Source organism: Cheilinus undulatus, linkage group 18 (assembly GCF_018320785.1).
Source record: "Cheilinus undulatus linkage group 18, ASM1832078v1, whole genome shotgun sequence".
NCBI lineage: Eukaryota > Metazoa > Chordata > Actinopteri > Labriformes > Labridae > Cheilinus > Cheilinus undulatus.
In genome coordinates, this window is record NC_054882.1 from 235,466 (window position 1) to 259,000 (window position 23,535).

Genomic DNA, 23,535 nt, shown 5'->3' on the forward strand with positions numbered 1-23,535 from the left:
TTAAATCAAACTCTGGCTTTAGTTACTCTCTAAATCAAACTCTGGCTTTAGTTACTCTTTAAATCAAACTCTGGCTTTAGTTACTCTATGAATCAAACTCTGACTTCAGTTACTCTTTAAATCAAACTCTGACTTTAGTTACTCTATAAATCAAACTCTGGCTTTAGTTACTCTATAAATCAAACTCTGACTTTAGTTACTCTTTAAATCAAACTCTGGCTTTAGTTACTCTCTAAATCAAACTCTGGCTTTAGTTATTCTCTAAATCAAACTCTGGCTTTAGTTACTCTCTAAATCAAACTCTGACTTTAGTTACTCTCTAAATCAAACTCTGGCTTTAGTTACTCTTTAAATCAAACTCTGGCTTTAGTTACTCTCTAAATCAAACTCTGGCTTTAGTTATTCTCTAAATCAAACTCTGGCTTTAGTTACTCTCTAAATCAAACTCTGGCTTTAGTTATTCTCTAAATCAAACTCTGGCTTTAGTTACTCTCTAAATCAAACTCTGGCTTTAGTTACTCTCTAAATCAAACTCTGGCTTTAGTTACTCTTTAAATCAAACTCTGGCTTTAGTTACTCTCTAAATCAAACTCTGGCTTTAGTTACTCTTTAAATCAAACTCTGGCTTTAGTTACTCTTTAAATCAAACTCTGGCTTTAGTTACTCTATAAATCAAACTCTGGCTTTAGTTACTCTTTAAATCAAACTCTGGCTTTAGTTACTCTTTAAATCAAACTCTGGCTTTAGTTACTCTATAAATCAAACTCTGGCTTTAGTTACTCTATAAATCAAACTCTGGCTTTAGTTACTCTATAAATCAAACTCTGGCTTTAGTTACTCTATAAATCAAACTCTGGTTTTAGTTACTCTATAAATCAAACTCTGGCTTTAGTTACTCTATAAATCAAACTCTGGATTTAGTTACTCTATAAATCAAACTCTGGCTTTAGTTACTCTATAAATCAAACTCTGGCTTTAGTTACTCTATAAATCAAACTCTGGCTTTAGTTACTCTATAAATCAAACTCTGACTTTAGTTACTCTATAAATCAAACTCTGGCTTTAGTTACTCTATAAATCAAACTCTGGCTTTAGTTACTCTTTAAATCAAACTCTGGCTTTAGTTACTCTATAAATCAAACTCTGGCTTTAGTTACTCTATAAATCAAACTCTGGCTTTAGTTACTCTATAAATCAAACTCTGGCTTTAGTTACTCTATAAATCAAACTCTGGCTTTAGTTACTCTATAAATCAAACTCTGGCTTTAGTTACTCTATCAATCAAACTCTGACTTTAGTTACTCTATAAATCAAACTCTGGCTTTAGTTACTCTATAAATCAAACTCTGACTTTAGTTACTCTATAAATCAAACTCTGGCTTTAGTTACTCTATAAATCAAACTCTGGCTTTAGTTACTCTTTAAATCAAACTCTGGCTTTAGTTACTCTATAAATCAAACTCTGGCTTTAGTTACTCTATAAATCAAACTCTGGCTTTAGTTACTCTATAAATCAAACTCTGGCTTTAGTTACTCTATAAATCAAACTCTGGCTTTAGTTACTCTTTAAATCAAACTCTGGCTTTAGTTACTCTATAAATCAAACTCTGGCTTTAGTTACTCTATAAATCAAACTCTGGCTTTAGTTACTCTCTAAATCAAACTCTGGCTTTAGTTACTCTATAAATCAAACTCTGGCTTTAGTTACTCTATAAATCAAACTCTGACTTTAGTTACTCTTTAAATCAAACTCTGGCTTTAGTTACTCTATGAATCAAACTCTGGCTTCAGTTACTCTTTAAATCAAACTCTGGCTTTAGTTACTCTATGAAACAAACTCTGGCTTTAGTTACTCTTTAAATCAAACTCTGGCTTTAGTTACTCTCTGAATCAAACTCTGGCTTTCGTTACTCTATAAATCAACCTCTGGCTTTAGTTACTTTATAACTCAAACTCTGACTTTAGTTACTCTATAAATCAAACTCTGGTTTTAGTTACTCTATCAATCAACCTCTGGCTTTAGTTACTCTATAAATCAAACTCTGGCTTTAGTTACTCTATAAATCAAACTCTGGCTTTAGTTACTCTTTAAATGAAACTCTGACTTTTGTTACTCTATAAATCAAACTCTGGCTTTAGTTACTCTATAAAGCAAACTCTGGCTTTAGTTACTCTATAAATCAAACTCTGGCTTTAGTTACTCGTTAAATGAAACTCTGGCTTTAGTTACTCTATAAATCAAACTCTGGCTTTAGTTACTCTATAAATCAAACTCTGGCTTCAGTTACTCTTTAAATCACACCCTGGCTTTGGTAACTCTATAGATCAAACTCTGGCTTTAGTTACTCTATAAATCAAACTCTGGCTTTAGTTACTCTATAAATCAAACTCTGGCTTTAGTTACTCTATAAATCAAACTCTGGCTTTAGTTACTCGTTAAATGAAACTCTGGCTTTAGTTACTCTATAAATCAAACTCTGGCTTTAGTTACTCTATAAATCAAACTCTGGCTTTAGTTACTCTATAAATCAAACTCTGGCTTTAGTTACTCTTTAAATCACACTCTGGCTTTAGTTACTCTTTAAATCAAACTCTGGCTTTAGTTACTCTATGAATCAAACTCTGGCTTTAGTTACTCTTTAAATCAAACTCTGGCTTTAGTTACTCTATGAATCAAACTCTGGCTTTAGTTACTCTTTAAATCAAACTCTGGCTTAAGATACTCTATAGATCAACCTCTGGCTTTAGTTACTCTTTAAATCAAACTCTGGCTTTAGTAACTCTATAGATCAACCTCTGGCTTTAGTTACTCTTTAAATCAAACTCTGGATTTAGTTACTCTATAGATCCACCTCTGACTTTAGTTACTCTTTAAATCAAACTCTGGCTTTAGTTACTCTTTAAATCAAACTCTGGCTTTAGTTACTCTTTAAATCAAACTCTGGCTTTAGTTACTCTTTAAATCAAACTCTGGCTTTAGTTACTCTATGAATCAAACTCTGACTTTAGTTACTCTTTAAATCAAACTCTGGCTTTAGTTACTCTTTAAATCAAACTCTGGCTTTAGTTACTCTTTAAATCAAACTCTGACTTTAGTTACTCTTTAAATCAAACTCTGGCTTTAGTTACTCTTTAAATCAACCTCTGGCTTTAGTTACTCTTTAAATCAAACTCTGGCTTTAGTTACTCTATAAATCAAACTCTGGCTTTAGTTACTCTTTAAATCACACTCTGGCTTTAGTTACTCTTTAAATCAAACTCTGGCTTTAGTTACTCTATAAATCAAACTCTGGCTTTAGTTACTCTATAAATCAAACTCTGGCTTTGGTAACTCTATAGATCAACCTCTGGCTTTAGTTACTCTATAAATCAAACTCTGGCTTTGGTAACTCTATAAATCAAACTCTGGCTTTAGTTACTCTTTAAATCAAACTCTGGCTTTAGTAACTCTATAGATCAACCTCTGGCTTTAGTTACTCTTTAAATCAAACTCTGGATTTAGTTACTCTATAGATCCACCTCTGACTTTAGTTACTCTTTAAATCAAACTCTGGCTTTAGTTACTCTTTAAATCAAACTCTGGCTTTAGTAACTCTTCAAATCAAACTCTGGCTTTAGTTGCTCTTCAAATCAAACTCTGGCTTTAGTAACTCTTCAAATCAAACTCTGGCTTTAGTAACTCTTCAAATCAAACTCTGGCTTCAGTTGCTCTTCAAATCAAACTCTGGCTTTAGTAACTCTTCAAATCAAACTCTGGCTTTAGTTACTCTCTAAATAAAACTCTGGCTTTAGTTGCTCTTTAAATCAAACTCTGACTTTAGTTGCTCTTTAAATCAAACTCTGACTTTAGTTGCTCTTTAAATAAAACTCTGGCTTTAGTTGCTCTTTAAATCAAACTCTGACTTTAGTTACTCTCTAAATCAAACTCTGGCTTTAGTAACTCTTTAAATCAAACTCTGGCTTTAGTTACTCTTTAAATCAAACTCTGGCTTTAGTTACTCTTTAAATCAAACTCTGGCTTTAGTTACTCTTTAAATCAAACTCTGGCTTTAGTTACTCTTTAAATCAAACTCTGACTTTAGTTACTCTTTAAATCAAACTCTGGCTTTAGTTACTCTTTAAATCAACCTCTGGCTTTAGTTACTCTTTAAATCAAACTCTGGCTTTAGTTACTCTCTAAATCAAACTCTGACTTGAGTTACTCTTAGACCCATCCTCTGTGGTATCCTTGGAGATGTTGTGCTGCACTGATTGGTCAGTTCTCTAGTCTGTTATCTGGACTAAGGTCCTGTTGGTCTGAGATGCGTCGGCCTGTTTTCTTGCTGCAGGATGATCAAACTCTGTCAGACGCTCAGAAACTTTCAGAAACTCTGAGTTTAAAGATCTCATCGTGAGACTCTGTTGGGGTTTGAAGTTTGAAAGTTTTACTTCTCGTGTTGTTTCAGGACTTTTAGTAAAGAAGTCAACTTTAAACCCGTTTCCTCTCTTTTTTCCTCCATCTTTACCACCCTGACCCCCGCCCGCCCTCGCCGCTCTAACACCCGCCTGCCTCCATTAACCCCACAAAACTCACCGCCATATCCGCATCCCTCGTCCCGCCGGCGCTAACCCCCGCCAATATCGCCTCTCCGCCATCTTTTAACACCCCGCCCCTCTGCGTTAACACCACCCCTCCACGGTAACACCTTAATCCCGCCCTCGCTCCGCCACCGCCGCGTGCTGAAATATGTTTCAAATGCCGCCATAATCCTCGCAGGAGAAGAAGAAGAGAGAGAGCACTCCACGCTGGAGGATTCCTCTCCTCCCCCCCGCCGCTCACCGATCCCTCACTCCCTCTCCTCATCTCTCAGGGATTATCTTCCCGCCGCAGCCGGGACTTCTGGGAAATATTAGAAAAGTGGGGGAGGCGCCTGGCGGCCTGTCCCTCTCATTTTATTGAGTTAATATTAGGTAATTACAGGTTATTACGGATTATTAAAGCTCACCTGGACTCCCCACAGGAGGGTTGGCGGTTTGATTCCCACAGATGGAGCGGCCTTTAAAGGAACAGTACACCATCTTTATCTCCTTTAATAAAGACACACCCAGCTGGAGGGAGAGGGACGGCTCTGATATCAGTGATCAGGAAGTTTGATCAGGGTTCAGGATGATTAGACTTTATTTAAACTGTTATTTTCACTAAAGTCAAAAGCAGGAAAGAGTTAATGAGGATAAAGGAGCATCCAGGTGTCACAAAATCATGAAATTATGTCAGAAGAAGAGACAGAAACAGAGAGTGCATCCATGTCGTCATCATATCTGTCTGCTTTAGATCAAATGTAGTAAATAAATTAAACATGAATATCAGAGATCTGTGGTTGAAGATTTACAATAGCCACTAAACGTCCTCTCTGCAAACACGTCTTTTTATGTACATAAACAAATAAACATGTAAATCCTGCAGAATCTCCCAGCAGGACGTGTTTCCAGCAGTTATGTAGATTCAATCATCTCTGTTTGTCTGTGCGTGTAAGAGAAAGACGTCTACATGTGAACTAAGGACCACAGAGACGGTCAAACTTTGACTGCTAGAGAAAAATACACCTAGGTACGCAAAAGATGAACGAAATGATACCAAACCCAGAATCCCGCACCAAAGGTCAGCTCTAAACTGCACAGATACGTTGGCAACGTTTGGACGGTGAAGCCAGCGTCTGAGTGGGGTGGGATGTTTTTCATATTTCACATCCATGCGGGCAACAGCCCATAGACGGTGTCTGGGGGAGGACCTTTCAAAATAAAACTCAGAGGATGATGGATGAACGTTCTGTTCCTTCATCTGAATACTCACCGTGATGACACCTACCCACTCACTCCACATTCACATTCACACACTGATGACAGAGGTTACCATGGAGATTTAAGCATCAGTATTAGCCAGTCACATTCACACACTGATGACAGAGGTTACCATGGAGATTTAAGCATCAGTATTAGCCAGTCACATTCACACACTGATGACAGAGGTTACCATGGAGATTTAGGTTGGTGTTTCTGATCAGGTGTATTGATCAGGTTTGTGTTTCTGATCAGGTGTATTGATCAGATTTGTGTTTCTGATCAGGTGTATTGATCAGGTTTGTGTTTCTGATCAGGTGTATCGATCAGGTTTGTGTTTCTGATCAGGTGTATCGATCAGGTTTGTGTTTCTGATCAGGTGTATTGATCAGGTTTGTGTTTCTGATCAGGTGTATCGATCAGGTTTGTGTTTCTGATCAGGTGTATCGATCAGGTTTGTGTTTCTGATCAGGTGTATTGATCAGGTTTGTGTTTCTGATCAGGTGTATTGATCAGGTTTGTGTTTTTCTGCAGTGTAAACGTCTGGAACAGGATCTGATCCAGGAGAGAGAGCAGAGGGCGACCAAGGTACACACACACACACACACACACACACACTCTGCATACTAAGTGCTTCTCTCCGTGTTGAATGGTGATGATGGGATGTCTGCTCCGTCGTCATGACGACTGGCCGTGGGGACTCTGCAGCTTGTTTGCTAACAACTTGTTATTCAAACAGACGGGCTCGGTGAGTGTATGAAGACCACGTTCAGCTGTAAACCGCCGTGTTTGTGGGTTCAGACGCAGCCTGGATGATCAGGTTAGAACCACGTTCAGGTCCCAGCGAGGGTTCAGCTCAGTGGTTAGCAGAGATGTCAGAGTTCAGTGTAATGTACCTCTCTTTAAGTTAACCAGCAGTGAAATGATGGGATGGACATCATCAGTATTTGAAAATCATCCCCTCACTGATACTCCTCATCTATTCTTCTCTGTTGTTTGTTATTTTAGACATATTTATCATCATCACAGCTGGCCGTAGTCGGCAACTCATTGAAGGTGGGTGGAACTGGTAAGCACAGAACCTTTGCTTCAATCCAGCTACACCCACTTTCCCTAGAGATGCCTGCTATTTGACAAAAGTGGAGGTAAAAGGCCACCAACATCTCCAGCTTCACTGCCATTCCATTCTTTCCTTCATCCTTCAGAGCCAAGGTTAAAATAGTTTGGAAATTTTCATTAGTTTTTATTTTTATTTCGTTTTCACTTTCTGTGTTCAGTTTCAGTGTAGTTTTTATTAGTTTTGACTGCTGGTTTATTAGTTGAGTTTGGTTTTTATTTTGTGAAAATGCTTCATTTCAGTTTAGTTTTTATTAGTTTTAGTGTTGGTTTTATTTTTTACAGATAGATGTCAGGGCTGAGTGAACATCATACATTTTACATCATATTCTAAAAGGCTCCTCTTCACTTATCATTTTATTTATTTAAAGATGATGCTTGAATACAACTCCAGACATAAAACTACCACTGTGCAAAGTCTTAACCTCACAATTCAGGCAAATTTACTCTCCCCCACCTACACCCAGACTCTGGTGTAGGTGCCGGTCAGTATGTTTGTGTCAAAGACTAGAACTAAGGATATTTTACCTCTATTTTTATTTTATCGGGGCCTGAGCACCGACCGGCGAAGACCCTATTGGATTTCATTTGTCCAAGGAATTAAGGCAATTCAAGGCCTGTTTTCGGGGTCTCAGTATATGTAAAATGTCCAGTTTTTTTCTCAAAAATTGTCCCCTGTGAAAAATAGCCATCTGGTGGTGGAACGGTGTAAGTCCATCACAAAGTGTTTTCTAGGGGGCGCTAAAAGTGAGATAGGGCCGTGGGTAATACCTACGTGCACGAAAATCGGTACACATATGTATCGTGTTGACACGAAAAAACAATGACTTTATGACCATCCTCTAAAACGTACAGGAACCAAACTACAGACGCCGAAAGGTCAAAATTTGGCGTTTTTTGGCCTTTTTTACTGACGGACACTTTGCACATTTGAACAAACTCGTCCGAGGGCTTTCATCTGATTGACTACAGAATTTTTTACTCAAACTAGACAACCTTGAGACCCAAAGTTGTGCTCCTGGTGAGTGTTCACCATAGGGCGGTGACGTTATCGGAGCACAAACTTAAACTTCGTTTTTGTCAGTTTTCAGCTGTGAAATTACACCAATATTGCCTTATAACTTTTTGGTGTTTATTTCAATCATCATCAAACTCCACAAGGATAAACGCACATTAGTCCTGAATACATCCATGCATCAATACCATTGTTTTATCACAGCGCCCCCTTCTGCCAGTTGAACATTCACTCCACTGATTTTTCATGTGTTTTTCATGAGTTGTAAACAAAAAATCAGCCCCAGCACACTCAGGGTTATAATTTTTGGTATGCATGTAGGTCATCATCAGACCTACATAAAATCCTCTTAGACCCATGTCAAAATCCCAACAGGAAGTCCACCAGCTTCATTGAAATTACACAGTAAGAAGTTTTTAATGGTGCCAAATGAATGTAACACCTTCTAACTTTTTGAAACTTCATTCTATGTTCTTCAAAATTCTCTAGCAAGACAACAGTGTCACACTGAACTCACCTACATACAAAAGAAATTAACATAGCGCCCCCTACTGACAACAGGAAGTAACACCAATGAGTCATATCTTCAGCCCTCTTGCTGTACTTTACCTTTGAAGCTCTGATTTAGAAAGACAACCTCAATATTATTTCACAACAGAGGCATTTTTTTGGAGGATGTCTCACTGGAGACAGCAAGCACTTCAATATTTTGTCAGCTTGCCAGGAATTATGGGTAACTCTCATACTGAACATGTGGTTACCTTCAAATTTCACACAAGGTCATAGTTTTTTCTTCCTATCACTGATTTCAACCAAGCAAGCTCAGATTTGGATAGAAACGCCCCAATATTTGTTCCAAACACTGACATGTCATGTATTTAATTATTTATTCATTTATTTATTTATTTAATTATTTATTCAATTATTCAAAATCTAAGGTGGAAAGAGTCTGTGGTAACAGGGTTTTTTTTCATTATTTCAATTGAAATTTGGGGAGAAACTCACTGCACCATTTTGCTTTCACCCCACTACAACAACACAGTGGCCGATGGCGAGGGCCGTTCAGTGCTGCATGCAGCCCTAATTTAGTTAGTTTTTTGTTTTTTTTTGTAATGCCCAGTTTTTATATAGTTAGTTTTAGTTAACTAAAATGATTCTTGAATTTTGGTTTTAGTTATTTAGTTAGTTTTAGTTAACTAAAATGATTCTTGAATTTTGGTTTTAGTTATTTAGTTAGTTTTAGTTAACTAAAATGATTCTTGAATTTTAGTTTTAGTTATTTAGTTAGTTTTAGTTAACTAAAATGATTCTTGAATTTTAGTTTTAGTTATTTAGTTAGTTTTAGTTAACTAAAATGATTCTTGAATTTTAGTTTTAGTTATTTAGTTAGTTTTAGTTAACTAAAATGATTCTGGATTTTAGTTTTAGTTATTTAGTTAGTTTTAGTTAACTAAAATGATTCTTGAATTTTAGTTTTAGTTATTTAGTTAGTTTTAGTTAACTAAAATGATTCTTGAATTTTAGTTTTAGTTATTTAGTTAGTTTTAGTTAACTAAAATGATTCTTGAATTTTAGTTTTAGTTATTTAGTTAGTTTTAGTTAACTAAAATGATTCTGGATTTTAGTTTTAGTTATTTAGTTAGTTTTAGTTAACTAAAATGATTCTTGAATTTTAGTTTTAGTTATTTAGTTAGTTTTAGTTAACTAAAATGATTCTGGATTTTAGTTTTAGTTATTTAGTTAGTTTTAGTTAACTAAAATGATTCTTGAATTTTAGTTTTAGTTATTTAGTTAGTTTTAGTTAACTAAAATGATTCTGGATTTTAGTTTTAGTTATTTAGTTAGTTTTAGTTAACTAAAATGATTCTGGATTTTAGTTTTAGTTATTTAGTTAGTTTTAGTTAACTAAAATGATTCTGGATTTTGGTTTTAGTTATTTAGTTAGTTTTAGTTAACTAAAATGATTCTGGATTTTGGTTTTAGTTATTTAGTTAGTTTTAGTTAACTAAAATGATTCTTGAATTTTGGTTTTAGTTATTTAGTTAGTTTTAGTTAACTATAATGATTCTGCATTTTAGTTTTAGTTATTTAGTTAGTTTTAGTTAACTAAAATGATTCTTGAATTTTAGTTTTAGTTATTTAGTTAGTTTTAGTTAACTAAAATGATTCTTGAATTTTAGTTTTAGTTATTTAGTTAGTTTTAGTTAACTATAATGATTCTTGAATTTTAGTTTTAGTTATTTAGTTAGTTTTAGTTAACTAAAATGATTCTTGAATTTTAGTTTTAGTTATTTAGTTAGTTTTAGTTAACTATAATGATTCTGGATTTTAGTTTTAGTTATTTAGTTAGTTTTAGTTAACTATAATGATTCTTGAATTTTAGTTTTAGTTATTTAGTTAGTTTTAGTTAACTATAATGATTCATGAATTTAACATTTATGTATTTAGTTAGTTTTAGTTAACTATAATGATTCTTGAATTTTAGTTTTAGTTATTTAGTTAGTTTTAGTTAACTAAAATGATTCTTGAATTTTAGTTTTAGTTATTTAGTTAGTTTTAGTTAACTAAAATGATTCTGGATTTTAGTTTAAGTTATTTAGTTAGTTTTAGTTAACTAAAATGATTCTTGAATTTTAGTTTAAGTTATTTAGTTAGTTTTAGTTAACTAAAATGATTCTGGATTTTAGTTTTAGTTATTTAGTTAGTTTTAGTTAACTAAAATGATTCTTGAATTTTAGTTTTAGTTATTTAGTTAGTTTTAGTTAACTATAATGATTCTGGATTTTAGTTTTAGTTATTTAGTTAGTTTTAGTTAACTAAAATGATTCTTGAATTTTGGTTTTAGTTATTTAGTTAGTTTTAGTTAACTAAAATGATTCTTGAATTTTAGTTTTAGTTATTTAGTTAGTTTTAGTTAACTATAATGATTCTGGATTTTAGTTTTAGTTATTTAGTTAGTTTTAGTTAACTATAATGATTCTTGAATTTTAGTTTTAGTTATTTAGTTAGTTTTAGTTAACTATAATGATTCTGGATTTTAGTTTTAGTTATTTAGTTAGTTTTAGTTAACTATAATGATTCTTGAATTTTAGTTTAAGTTATTTAGTTAGTTTTAGTTAACTAAAATGATTCTGGATTTTAGTTTTAGTTATTTAGTTAGTTTTAGTTAACTATAATGATTCTTGAATTTTAGTTTTAGTTATTTAGTTAGTTTTAGTTAACTATAATGATTCTTGAATTTTAGTTTTAGTTATTTAGTTAGTTTTAGTTAACTATAATGATTCTTGAATTTTAGTTTTAGTTATTTAGTTAGTTTTAGTTAACTAAAATGATTCTGAATTTTAGTTTTAGTTATTTAGTTAGTTTTAGTAAACTATAATGATTCTTGAATTTTAGTTTTAGTTATTTAGTTAGTTTTAGTTAACTATAATGATTCTTGAATTTTAGTTTTAGTTATTTAGTTAGTTTTAGTTAACTCAAATGATTCTTGAATTTTAGTTTTAGTTATTTAGTTAGTTTTAGTTAACTAAAATGATTCTGGATTTTAGTTTTAGTTATTTAGTTAGTTTTAGTTAACTAAAATGATTCTTGAATTTTAGTTTTAGTTATTTAGTTAGTTTTAGTTAACTAAAATGATTCTGGATTTTAGTTTTAGTTATTTAGTTAGTTTTAGTTAACTAAAATGATTCTGGATTTTAGTTTTAGTTATTTAGTTAGTTTTAGTTAACTAAAATGATTCTGGATTTTGGTTTTAGTTATTTAGTTAGTTTTAGTTAACTAAAATGATTCTGGATTTTGGTTTTAGTTATTTAGTTAGTTTTAGTTAACTAAAATGATTCTTGAATTTTGGTTTTAGTTATTTAGTTAGTTTTAGTTAACTATAATGATTCTGCATTTTAGTTTTAGTTATTTAGTTAGTTTTAGTTAACTATAATGATTCTTGAATTTTAGTTTTAGTTATTTAGTTAGTTTTAGTTAACTAAAATGATTCTGGATTTTAGTTTTAGTTATTTAGTTAGTTTTAGTTAACTATAATGATTCTTGAATTTTAGTTTTAGTTATTTATTTTTAGTTAACTATAATGATCTTTGAATTTTAGTTATTTAGTTAGTTTTAGTTAAATATAATGATTTCTGAATTTTAGTTTTAGTTATTTAGTTAGTTTTAGTTAACTATAATGATCTTTGAATTTTAGTTTTAGTTTTTTAGTTAGTTTTAGTTAACTAAAATGATTTTTGATTTTTAGTTTTAGGTATTTAGATAATTTTAGTTAACTGTAATGATTCTTGAATTTTAGTTTAAGTTATTTAGTTAGTTTTAGTTAACTAAAATGATTCTGGATTTTAGTTTTAGTTATTTAGTTAGTTTTAGTTAACTATAATGATTCTTGAATTTTAGTTTTAGTTATTTAGTTAGTTTTAGTTAACTATAATGATTCTTGAATTTTAGTTTTAGTTATTTAGTTAGTTTTAGTTAACTATAATGATTCTTGAATTTTAGTTTTAGTTATTTAGTTAGTTTTAGTTAACTAAAATGATTCTTGAATTTTAGTTTTAGTTATTTAGTTAGTTTTAGTTAACTAAAATGATTCTGGATTTTAGTTTAAGTTATTTAGTTAGTTTTAGTTAACTAAAATGATTCTTGAATTTTAGTTTAAGTTATTTAGTTAGTTTTAGTTAACTAAAATGATTCTGGATTTTAGTTTTAGTTATTTAGTTAGTTTTAGTTAACTATAATGATTCTTGAATTTTAGTTTTAGTTATTTAGTTAGTTTTAGTTAACTATAATGATTCTGAATTTTAGTTTTAGTTATTTAGTTAGTTTTAGTTAACTAAAATGATTCTTGAATTTTAGTTTTAGTTATTTAGTTAGTTTTAGTTAACTATAATGATTCTGGATTTTAGTTTTAGTTATTTAGTTAGTTTTAGTTAACTAAAATGATTCTTGAATTTTGGTTTTAGTTATTTAGTTAGTTTTAGTTAACTAAAATGATTCTTGAATTTTAGTTTTAGTTATTTAGTTAGTTTTAGTTAACTATAATGATTCTGGATTTTAGTTTTAGTTATTTAGTTAGTTTTAGTTAACTATAATGATTCTTGAATTTTAGTTTTAGTTATTTAGTTAGTTTTAGTTAACTATAATGATTCTGGATTTTAGTTTTAGTTATTTAGTTAGTTTTAGTTAACTATAATGATTCTTGAATTTTAGTTTAAGTTATTTAGTTAGTTTAGTTAACTAAAATGATTCTGGATTTTAGTTTTAGTTATTTAGTTAGTTTTAGTTAACTATAATGATTCTTGAATTTTAGTTTTAGTTATTTAGTTAGTTTTAGTTAACTATAATGATTCTTGAATTTTAGTTTTAGTTATTTAGTTAGTTTTAGTTAACTAAAATGATTCTTGAATTTTAGTTTTAGTTATTTAGTTAGTTTTAGTTAACTAAAATGATTCTGGATTTTAGTTTTAGTTATTTAGTTAGTTTTAGTTAACTATAATGATTCTTGAATTTTAGTTTTAGTTATTTAGTTAGTTTTAGTTAACTATAATGATTCTTGAATTTTAGTTTTAGTTATTTAGTTAGTTTTAGTTAACTAAAATGATTCTTGAATTTTGGTTTTAGTTATTTAGTTAGTTTTAGTTAACTATAATGATTCTTGAATTTTGGTTTTAGTTATTTAGTTAGTTTTAGTTAACTATAATGATTCTTGAATTTTGGTTTTAGTTATTTAGTTAGTTTTAGTTAACTAAAATGATTCTTGAATTTTGGTTTTAGTTATTTAGTTAGTTTTAGTTAACTATAATGATTCTTGAATTTTGGTTTTAGTTATTTAGTTAGTTTTAGTTAACTAAAATGATTCTTGAATTTTAGTTTTAGTTATTTAGTTAGTTTTAGTTAACTAAAATGATTCTGGATTTTAGTTTTAGTTATTTAGTTAGTTTTAGTTAACTATAATGATTCTTGAATTTTAGTTTTAGTTATTTAGTTAGTTTTAGTTAACTATAATGATTCTGAATTTTAGTTTTAGTTATTTAGTTAGTTTTAGTAAACTATAATGATTCTTGAATTTTAGTTTTAGTTATTTAGTTAGTTTTAGTTAACTATAATGATTCTTGAATTTTAGTTTTAGTTATTTAGTTAGTTTTAGTTAACTATAATGATTCTTGAATTTTGGTTTTAGTTATTTAGTTAGTTTTAGTTAACTAAAATGATTCTTGAATTTTAGTTTTAGTTATTTAGTTAGTTTTAGTTAACTAAAATGATTCTTGAATTTTAGTTTTAGTTATTTAGTTAGTTTTAGTTAACTATAATGATTCTTGAATTTTTGTTTTAGTTATTTAGTTAGTTTTAGTTAACTATAATGATTCTTGAATTTTGGTTTTAGTTATTTAGTTAGTTTTAGTTAACTAAAATGATTCTTGAATTTTAGTTTTAGTTATTTAGTTAGTTTTAGTTAACTAAAATGATTCTTGAATTTTAGTTTTAGTTATTTAGTTAGTTTTAGTTAACTATAATAATCTTGTTTAGAGGTCATACAACATTCCTTTCCTTTGAGGATGATTCATCCTCTAAAGCTTAAATATTCCCTTCTTCCTTTTAAAATGATGTCTTCCTGTCAAACTTGTTAAACCTTCTATTCTTACCATTGAAGATTAATTTACAAGTTGCCAACTGTGGCATATGATTTGGCAAAAATGGAGGGGAAAAGCTCCCAACACCCTCAGCTTCACCAACATTCTACTCTTTATCTTTGAAGATGATGTCATTCTTTAAGTCTTCTAAAACAGTCCATCCTATTCCTAAACATTGGTCTGGTATCAGACGTTCCATCCTTGCGTCCCTGTAGTTGAATATGTGTGGGTAAGTGTAGCTAACGGCCGGTGTTAGGAGCTGCAGCTGAGAGTCATGTGTTTATTGTATTATTAACACTGATCCCTCTGCCATGGCTGCGTCTCTATGATGCCGTTGGTCGGATTTTATCATGGATGACAGCACTGGTTTATTTCCATTTTCAGAGCCACACTGAGGAATCTTGCAGCGTTCCTGTCTTTCCCTGCGTTTGGACTCTGCTGGTGCCCAGTCAGGATCCTCATGTCTGTCTTCTCTGTGCGCTGAGGTTTAGGACTAATTAACCCTTTAGTTCCTTTCTCTTCATAGAAACATGCGTGCTGCAACTATCTGCAGCCTGAACATCAGCTTATAAATGATTATTGATCAGTGTAGTGTATTTATACTTATTCCCTTCATTCATATCCTATTAAGTCTCCTAATATCTGCCGTCTCACGGCTGTATTTCTCCTCTCTCTCTCTCTCTCGCTGAGTTCAGTAAAATCTCCCACAGAATGGTTCGTCTGTCGTCCTGCAGCTCGCCCCGTTTGCTGCTCTCGCTCCGCTCGGATCAGATTTATTAAATTTTGTTATTAATGTAGCACTCGCTCTTTTTTCCTCTCTGAATCTGTTAATGAGGCTGGAGGGCTCCGGAGGATTAGAGCCTGGAGACGATTTTAATTTCCAACAGAAACTCCAACAGCTGCCCAGAAATTAACCAACAGACTGTCAGAGAGCAGCGGGAAGAAAACCACGCTCAGCCACAGACCCAGAGAGAAACCAGGACCACAGCCAGAGGCTAGAACTAGACCCTATAGCAGCATTTAGGACCAGTATGAAGAGGGAGCTCTAAAACAGATCTGTTTAAGTAGAGCTTTAAAACAGTCATGACTTAGAATAGAAATAAAGCTCTCTGCATGTCTGTAGTATCTTTATTTAACGGCATCTTTAACAGCTTTTCTCCCTCATGTCATCATAAACACACTGATGTACTATTTAGATAGTAAATCTGGGGGGTACTGGTTCGACTGGAATGATAACTGGGGTCTAGACTGGAATGATGACATCATCTTTAAGACTGTGAAGGGTGACATCTGCAAAGGCAAGGATGGAATGTTCATGAAGCTGAGGGTGTTGTGGGCGTTTCTGTCCTGATGACAGCCCAGTTTTACTCGGATACCCTGTGATGACTCCTAGTTTTTCCTTCCTCTCCCTGTTTTTGCCTTGAAGCCCCGTTTCCGTCTTCTTCCCTGTCCAAGACGAGGAATGAGAATCATGGGAGATTGGCACTAAGAGAGTCTCACAGGTAGATTTCTTCGACTTTCCTTCTCCGTCCTCATTAGCAGAGCTCGTTAGGGGAGAGGGTGGTGCATTTATGATGTGACAGAGAGGTAGCTGAATGTGACACCCCCTGCTGTTCGAACACGGTTTAAACTCTCACAGCGTTTAATAAACTTTAGAGAAGCAGAGACGTCCCAGTGTAACCTCTACAAACCCAGAGGTGGATTTCTGGAAGGACAGTCCAAGTGAAGGGATCACCGAGCTCATCAAACACTCCAACTTCAATCAGCTGACAGGGGCCTGAATTTGGGGGCCAATTTGTAGTGAACTGGCCCTTTAACTCCTGGTGTTAAAGGCCAGAGGAGGTGCCTTTCATTTACTCACCTCCTCATCCTGAAGTACACCCCATGCTCATCCTCTATGCTAATTAAAGCTTAATTACCCCCCCCCCCCACACCTCCTCATCCTGGGTCAGGTTAGTTTTATTACTCCTCCCCCTCCTCTCTGCTTGACCTTAACTCCTCATGTTAAAGGTCAGCTGGCGTCGCCGCGGCGTGCTGATGGCCTCATTTGGAAATTATTCTGATTAATACGTCGGCGGCTCTTTTGAAGCGTCTCCTCCGGCCCGGCTGGAGAAGTCACATATTGACTCTCCGGTTTGGTTTCTCTTTTGATGTCTGGCTTTAAACCTGCAGACCGTCAGGGCTTTAATTAACATGGAGAGGAGGAGGAGGAGGAGGAGGAGGTCAGGATCAGGTCTGTTGGCTCGGCAGGAGTCCACCTCCACACTTTTTGACCGCAGATGGAGAGAGACGCACCGTCCTGATGCTGCCAACCCTCGGGTTCAATCTGTGCTCCTCTCTGAGGGTGAGGGGACGTCAGGAGACGGGAGCAGGAAGGGAGAGGATTCTCATGACATGTGTCCCAGAGACCTACAGAGGCTTAGTGGGCCAGTCCCAGGTAGAGGATGGATCAATCATGTTAGACTTCCATTGTTGCTGTGATGAGACAACACTCTACGCAAAAAATACAAAATTTCTCTTTAATGTCAAAGTGAAAACAGATTTCTACAGTCATGTCAGATAAAAACCTGTAATGTAAATCAGTGAGTGCATAAATATTCCTCCAAGTCAGTCTTTAGTAGAGCCTCCTCTGTCTGCAGTCTCAGCTCTGAGTCTGTGTGGATAGGTCTCAGTCTCTCTGAGTCCGTGTGGATAGGTCTCAGTCTCTCTGAGTCCGTGTGGATAGGTCTCAGTCTCTCTGAGTCCGTGTGGATAGGTCTCAGTCTCTGAGTCTGTGTGGATAGGTCTCAGTCTCTGAGTCTGTGTGGATAGGTCTCAGTCTCTGAGTCTGTGTGGATAGGTCTCAGTCTCTGAGTCTGTGTGGATAGGTCTCAGTCTCTCTGAGTCTGTGTGGATAGGTCTCAGTCTCTGAGTCTGTGTGGATAGGTCTCAGTCTCTCTGAGTCTGTGTGGATAGGTCTCAGTCTCTCTGAGTCTGTGTGGATAGGTCTCAGTCTCAGTCTCTGAGTCTGTGTGGATAGGTCTCAGTCTCTGAGTCTGTGTGGATAGGTCTCAGTCTCTCTGAGTCTGTGTGGATAGGTCTCAGTCTCTCTGAGTCCGTGTGGATAGGTCTCAGTCTCTCTGAGTCCGTGTGGATAGGTCTCAGTCTCTGAGTCTGTGTGGATAGGTCTCAGTCTCTCTGAGTCCGTGTGGATAGGTCTCAGTCTCTCTGAGTCCGTGTGGATAGGTCTCAGTCTCTCTGAGTCCGTGTGGATAGGTCTCAGTCTCTGAGTCTGTGTGGATAGGTCTCAGTCTCTGAGTCTGTGTGGATAGGTCTCAGTCTCTCTGAGTCTGTGTGGATAGGTCTCAGTCTCTCTGAGTCTGTGTGGATAGGTCTCAGTCTCAGCTCTGAGTCTGTGTGGATAGGTCTCAGTCTCTCTGAGTCCGTGTGGATAGGTCTCAGTCTCTCTGAGTCCGTGTGGATAGGTCTCAGTCTCTCTGAGTCCGTGTGGATAGGTCTCAGTCTCTGAGTCTGTGTGGATAGGTCTCAGTCTCTGAGTCTGTGTGGATAGGTCTCAGTCTCTGAGTCTGTGTGGATAGGTCTCAGTCTCTGAGTCTGTGTGGATAGGTCTCAGTCTCTCTGAGTCTGTGTGGATAGGTCTCAGTCTCTGAGTCTGTGTGGATAGGTCTCAGTCTCTCTGAGTCTGTGTGGATAGGTCTCAGTCTCAGTCTCTGAGTCTGTGTGGATAGGTCTCAGTCTCTGAGTCTGTGTGGATAGGTCTCAGTCTCTCTGAGTCCGTGTGGATAGGTCTCAGTCTCTCTGAGTCCGTGTGGATAGGTCTCAGTCTCTCTGAGTCCGTGTGGATAGGTCTCAGTCTCTGAGTCTGTGTGGATAGGTCTCAGTCTCTCTGAGTCCGTGTGGATAGGTCTCAGTCTCTCTGAGTCCGTGTGGATAGGTCTCAGTCTCTCTGAGTCCGTGTGGATAGGTCTCAGTCTCTGAGTCTGTGTGGATAGGTCTCAGTCTCTGAGTCTGTGTGGATAGGTCTCAGTCTCTCTGAGTCTGTGTGGATAGGTCTCAGTCTCTCTGAGTCTGTGTGGATAGGTCTCAGTCTCTCTGAGTCCGTGTGGATAGTTCTCAGTCTCTGAGTCTGTGTGGATAGGTCTCAGTCTCTGAGTCTGTGTGGATAGGTCTCAGTCTCTGAGTCTGTGTGGATAGGTCTCAGTCTCTCTGAGTCCGTGTGGATAGGTCTCAGTCTCTGAGTCTGTGTGGATAGGTCTCAGTCTCTGAGTCTGTGTGGATAGGTCTCAGTCTCTCTGAGTCTGTGTGGATAGGTCTCAGTCTCTCTGAGTCTGTGTGGATAGGTCTCAGTCTCAGTCTCTGAGTCTGTGTGGATAGGTCTCAGTCTCTGAGTCTGTGTGGATAGGTCTCAGTCTCTCTGAGTCCGTGTGGATAGGTCTCAGTCTCTCTGAGTCCGTGTGGATAGGTCTCAGTCTCTCTGAGTCCGTGTGGATAGGTCTCAGTCTCTGAGTCTGTGTGGATAGGTCTCAGTCTCTCTGAGTCCGTGTGGATAGGTCTCAGTCTCTCTGAGTCCGTGTGGATAGGTCTCAGTCTCTCTGAGTCTGTGTGGATAGGTCTCAGTCTCTCTGAGTCCGTGTGGATAGGTCTCAGTCTCTGAGTCTGTGTGGATAGGTCTCAGTCTCTGAGTCTGTGTGGATAGGTCTCAGTCTCTGAGTCTGTGTGGATAGGTCTCAGTCTCTCTGAGTCTGTGTGGATAGGTCTCAGTCTCTCTGAGTCTGTGTGGATAGGTCTCAGTCTCAGTCTCTCTGAGTCCGTGTGGATAGGTCTCAGTCTCTGAGTCTGTGTGGATAGGTCTCAGTCTCTCTGAGTCTGTGTGGATAGGTCTCAGTCTCTCTGAGTCTGTGTGGATAGGTCTCAGTCTCTCTGAGTCTGTGTGGATAGGTCTCAGTCAAGATCAAACATCTGGACTCTGGAATTAAAAAAAAAAAAAAAAGAATAAAATAAATCTTCTCTAAGCTGAAGTTCTCTGTCAGACTGAATAAGATTGTCCTCCAGGATTTTCCTTTTTTTTTCCACATTCATTTCACCCTCTACCTTTACAAGCCTTCCAGGGAATAATGCTGCTGAGAAGCATCCCCACAGCGTGATGCTGCCCCTGCCATGCTCCACAGTGGGGATGGTGTGTTTATGGTGGGGTGAATCGTTGCCTTAGCCACTGTTAACAGCTGAATAACTTGTCTGGAGCTGAGTAGTTAAAGGGCTAGGAAGTGGTCAGAGATGATGAGTATGTGATAGAATGTTAGGGTTTCCTACTTTTACCTTGACTCCCCGTCTGCAGACGTAGCTACCATGCTGACATCCTGCATCCCTGCTGTACTCTACTAGTGGTAGGAATGCAATACTACAACAGTGTGGTGTTAGAACTAGTTGTGGTGCTATGTGGGCTAGCTACAGTAGTGTTAGGGCTGGGTTATGACTAGTCGTAGTGTAGTGTCTTGTTGTAGTGGTGCTGTGTCTGGTTATAGTGTAGGATGTAATGTTGGGGATCACTGTTTCTGTAATGCTCACTGATGCTGTTTCTATCGTTCCTTTTTATGGCATAACAATCGCAAGATATCGCTTTTATCCATCCATCCAGTCAGAAGTGGTGGTTGAGCCGGGGTCAGGCTGGGGTCAGGCCGGGGTCAGGCCAGGATGGGGCTGGGGTCGTCCCTCGTGTCTGCACAACAAACACGAACGATCAGCTAAAAGTCAGAACAACTTTTAAGTGAGCTGTTGGACTCAGAGTCGCTGTGTGAATCATGTGAGCGTCTCCCGTGTTCCCCGGCTCCAGGTCAGACTTTAGGAGGTGTTTTATTTCAGAGCAGCGTGGCTGAGCAGGACTGTCAGAAAGTGGGCTGAGAGAAACACACCAGACATCCCAGGCTCTGTTTCTTACCCAGAATGCACCTGGAGCGTGAGCTGATGTGCTGTCTGTAAATAGAGGCTGATAAAACTAATTCCTCATTATGAAGAGTGTTGACACTCATGTTGGTTAATGAGTCATTTAGTTAATTAATCCTTTATTTAAACAGGCTGACTCAGAGATCACTTCCTGATCTCTCACTGCACGCGTGCAGAAACACACCGAGACTGAACTCAGGCTTTTATCCCATCAATGAGGACGATTAATTTTGGACCAGTATGATTGATCATCTTCATCCCCATCATCATCATCATCATCATCATCATCACCGTTCACATGGACTGTTTACATTCACTCTCCTAAGGTTAATGTGATTGTTGTCTGATTGTCCAATCAGGAGGATCTGCTGAGGCTTCAGAGAGAAAGAGGAGGGGCTCTTGAGGACAAGCAGCGCCTGGAGGTGGAGCTACAGGCCCTACGAGCCAATCACAGGTAACATAATTGTTATGTGGATGTGTGGTAGGGCGGCTGAGATTTTAGGTCTACTTTAGGAAGTCTCAGGACCTGGTCCAGAGGATTACAGATCTGAATGTAAAAGTTAAAATCCCCTCTTACAATATCACACCATACTATACAGAACAGGGCAGTATGGTATGGAGAGGTGTAACAACGGTCTGTGGACCAGGCAGTACTAGTACTGGGATTAGGCCTCATTGTCATAGTATCACACCAGCAACAGTCTGTGGACCAGGCACTACTAGTACTGGGATTAGGCCTCATTGTCATAGTATCACACCAGCAACAGTATGTGGACCAGGCAGTACTAGTACTGGGATTAGGCCTCATTGTCATAGTATCACACCAGCAACAGTCTATGGACCAGGCAATACTAGTACTGGGATTAGGCCTCATTGTCATAGTATCACACCAGCAACAGTATGTGGACCAGGCAGTACTAGTACTGGGATTAGGCCTCATTGTCATAGTATCACACCAGCAACAGTCTATGGACCAGGCAATACTAGTACTGGGATTAGGCCTCATTGTCATAGTATCACACCAGCAACAGTCTGTGGACCAGGCAGTAGTAGTACTGGGATCAGGCCTCATTGTCATAGTATCACACCAGCAACAGTCTGTGGACCAGGCAGTACTAGTACTGGGATTAGGCCTCATTGTCATAGTATCACACCAGCAACAGTCTGTGGACCAGGCAGTACTAGTACTGGGATTAGGCCTCATTGTCATAGTATCACACCAGCAGTTTGAGTATAATGACTGCTTAGAATCTTAAGGGACTGACCATGAATATGTAACTACTAACTGGAAGGATGGGAGAACTGGTCATACAACAGCTGGGTATGGTGAAAAAGTAGTATAATGATTAGTGCTAGAACGATAGGTAGTAGTAGTATAGTGACTGGTTGTAGTAGTATGATGACTGGGTATAGTAGTATGGTGACTGGTTGTAGTCTTATGGTGGGTGGTTGTAGTAGTATGGTGACTGGTTGTAGTAGTATGGTGACTGGTCGTAGTATTATGGCGACTGGTCAGAGTAGTATGGCGGCTGGTTGTAGTATGGCGACTGGTCATAGTAGTATTGCGACTGGTTGTAGTAGTATGGTGGCTGGTTGTAGTAGTATGGCGAGAGGTTGTAGTAGTATGGCGAGAGGTTGTTGTAGTATGGTGACTAGTTGTAGTAGTATGCTGACTGGTCGTAGTAGTATGGTGGCTGGTCGTAGCAGTATGGAGACTGGTTGTAGTAGTATGGAGACTGGTTGTAGTAGTATGGTGACTGGTTGTAGTAGTATGGCGACTGGTTGTAGTAAATATGGTGACTGGTTGTAGTAGTATGGCGACGGTTGTAGTAGTTTGGCGACTGGTTGTAGTAGTATGGTGACTGGTTGTAGTAGTATGGCGAGAGGTTGTAGTAGTATGGTGGCTGGTTGTAGTAGTATGGCGAGAGGTTGTTGTAGTATGGTGGCTGGTTGTAGTAGTATGGTGGCTGGTTGTAGTAGTATGGCGACTGGTTGTAGTAGTATGGCAAGAGGTTGTAGTAGTATGGTGGCTGGTAGTAGTAGTATGGCGACTGGTTGTATTAGTATGGCGGCTTGTTGTAGTAGTATGGCGACTGGTCATAGTAGTATGGCGACTGGTTGTAGTAGTATGGTGGCTGGTTGTAGTAGTATGGCGAGAGGTTGTTTTAGTATGGTGGCTGGTTGTAGTAGTATGGCAAGAGGTTGTTGTAGTATGGTGACTGGTTGTAGTAGTATGCTGACTGGTCGTAGTAGTATGGTGGCTGGTCGTAGCAGTATGGAGACTGGTTGTAGTAGTATGGAGACTGGTTGTAGTAGTATGGTGACTGGTTGTAGTAGTATGGCGACTGGTTGTAGTAAATATGGTGACTGGTTGTAGTAGTATGGCGACGGTTGTAGTAGTTTGGCGACTGGTTGTAGTAGTATGGTGACTGGTTGTAGTAGTATGGCGAGAGGTTGTAGTAGTATGGTGGCTGGTTGTAGTAGTATGACGAGAGGTTGTTGTAGTATGGTGGCTGGTTGTAGTAGTATGGTGGCTGGTTGTAGTAGTATGGCGACTGGTTGTAGTAGTATGGCGACTGGTTGTAGTAGTATGGCAAGAGGTTGTAGTAGTATGGTGGCTGGTAGTAGTAGTATGGCGACTGGTTGTATTAGTATGGCGGCTTGTTGTAGTAGTATGGCGACTGGTCATAGTAGTATGGCGACTGGTTGTAGTAGTATGGTGGCTGGTTGTAGTAGTATGGCGAGAGGTTGTTGTAGTATGGTGGCTGGTTGTAGTAGTATGGCAAGAGGTTGTTGTAGTATGGTGACTGGTCGTAGTATTTTGGCAACTGGTCGTAGTAGTATGGCGGCTGATTGTAGTAGTATGCTGACTGGTCGTAGTACTATGGTGGCTGGTTGTAGCAGTATGGCGACTGGTTGTAGTAGTATGGCGACTGGTTGTAGTACTATGGGCGAGAGGTTGTAGTAGTATGGTGGCTGGTTGTAGTACTATGGCGAGAGGTTGTAGTAGTATGGTGG

General features: G+C 37.0%; 1 protein-coding gene across 1 annotated transcript in view; it reads left to right on the forward strand.

Annotated features, from left to right (window-relative positions):
- mipol1 (mirror-image polydactyly 1) overlaps window positions 1–23,535 on the forward strand; it is a 93,133-nt gene that overhangs the window by 57,681 nt on the left and 11,917 nt on the right. The window contains exons 11-12 of the mRNA XM_041811951.1: window positions 6,352–6,405; window positions 20,877–20,971. Of these exons, the coding sequence (XP_041667885.1) occupies window positions 6,352–6,405; window positions 20,877–20,971 (149 nt within the window). The remainder of the gene's footprint in view (window positions 1–6,351; window positions 6,406–20,876; window positions 20,972–23,535) is intronic.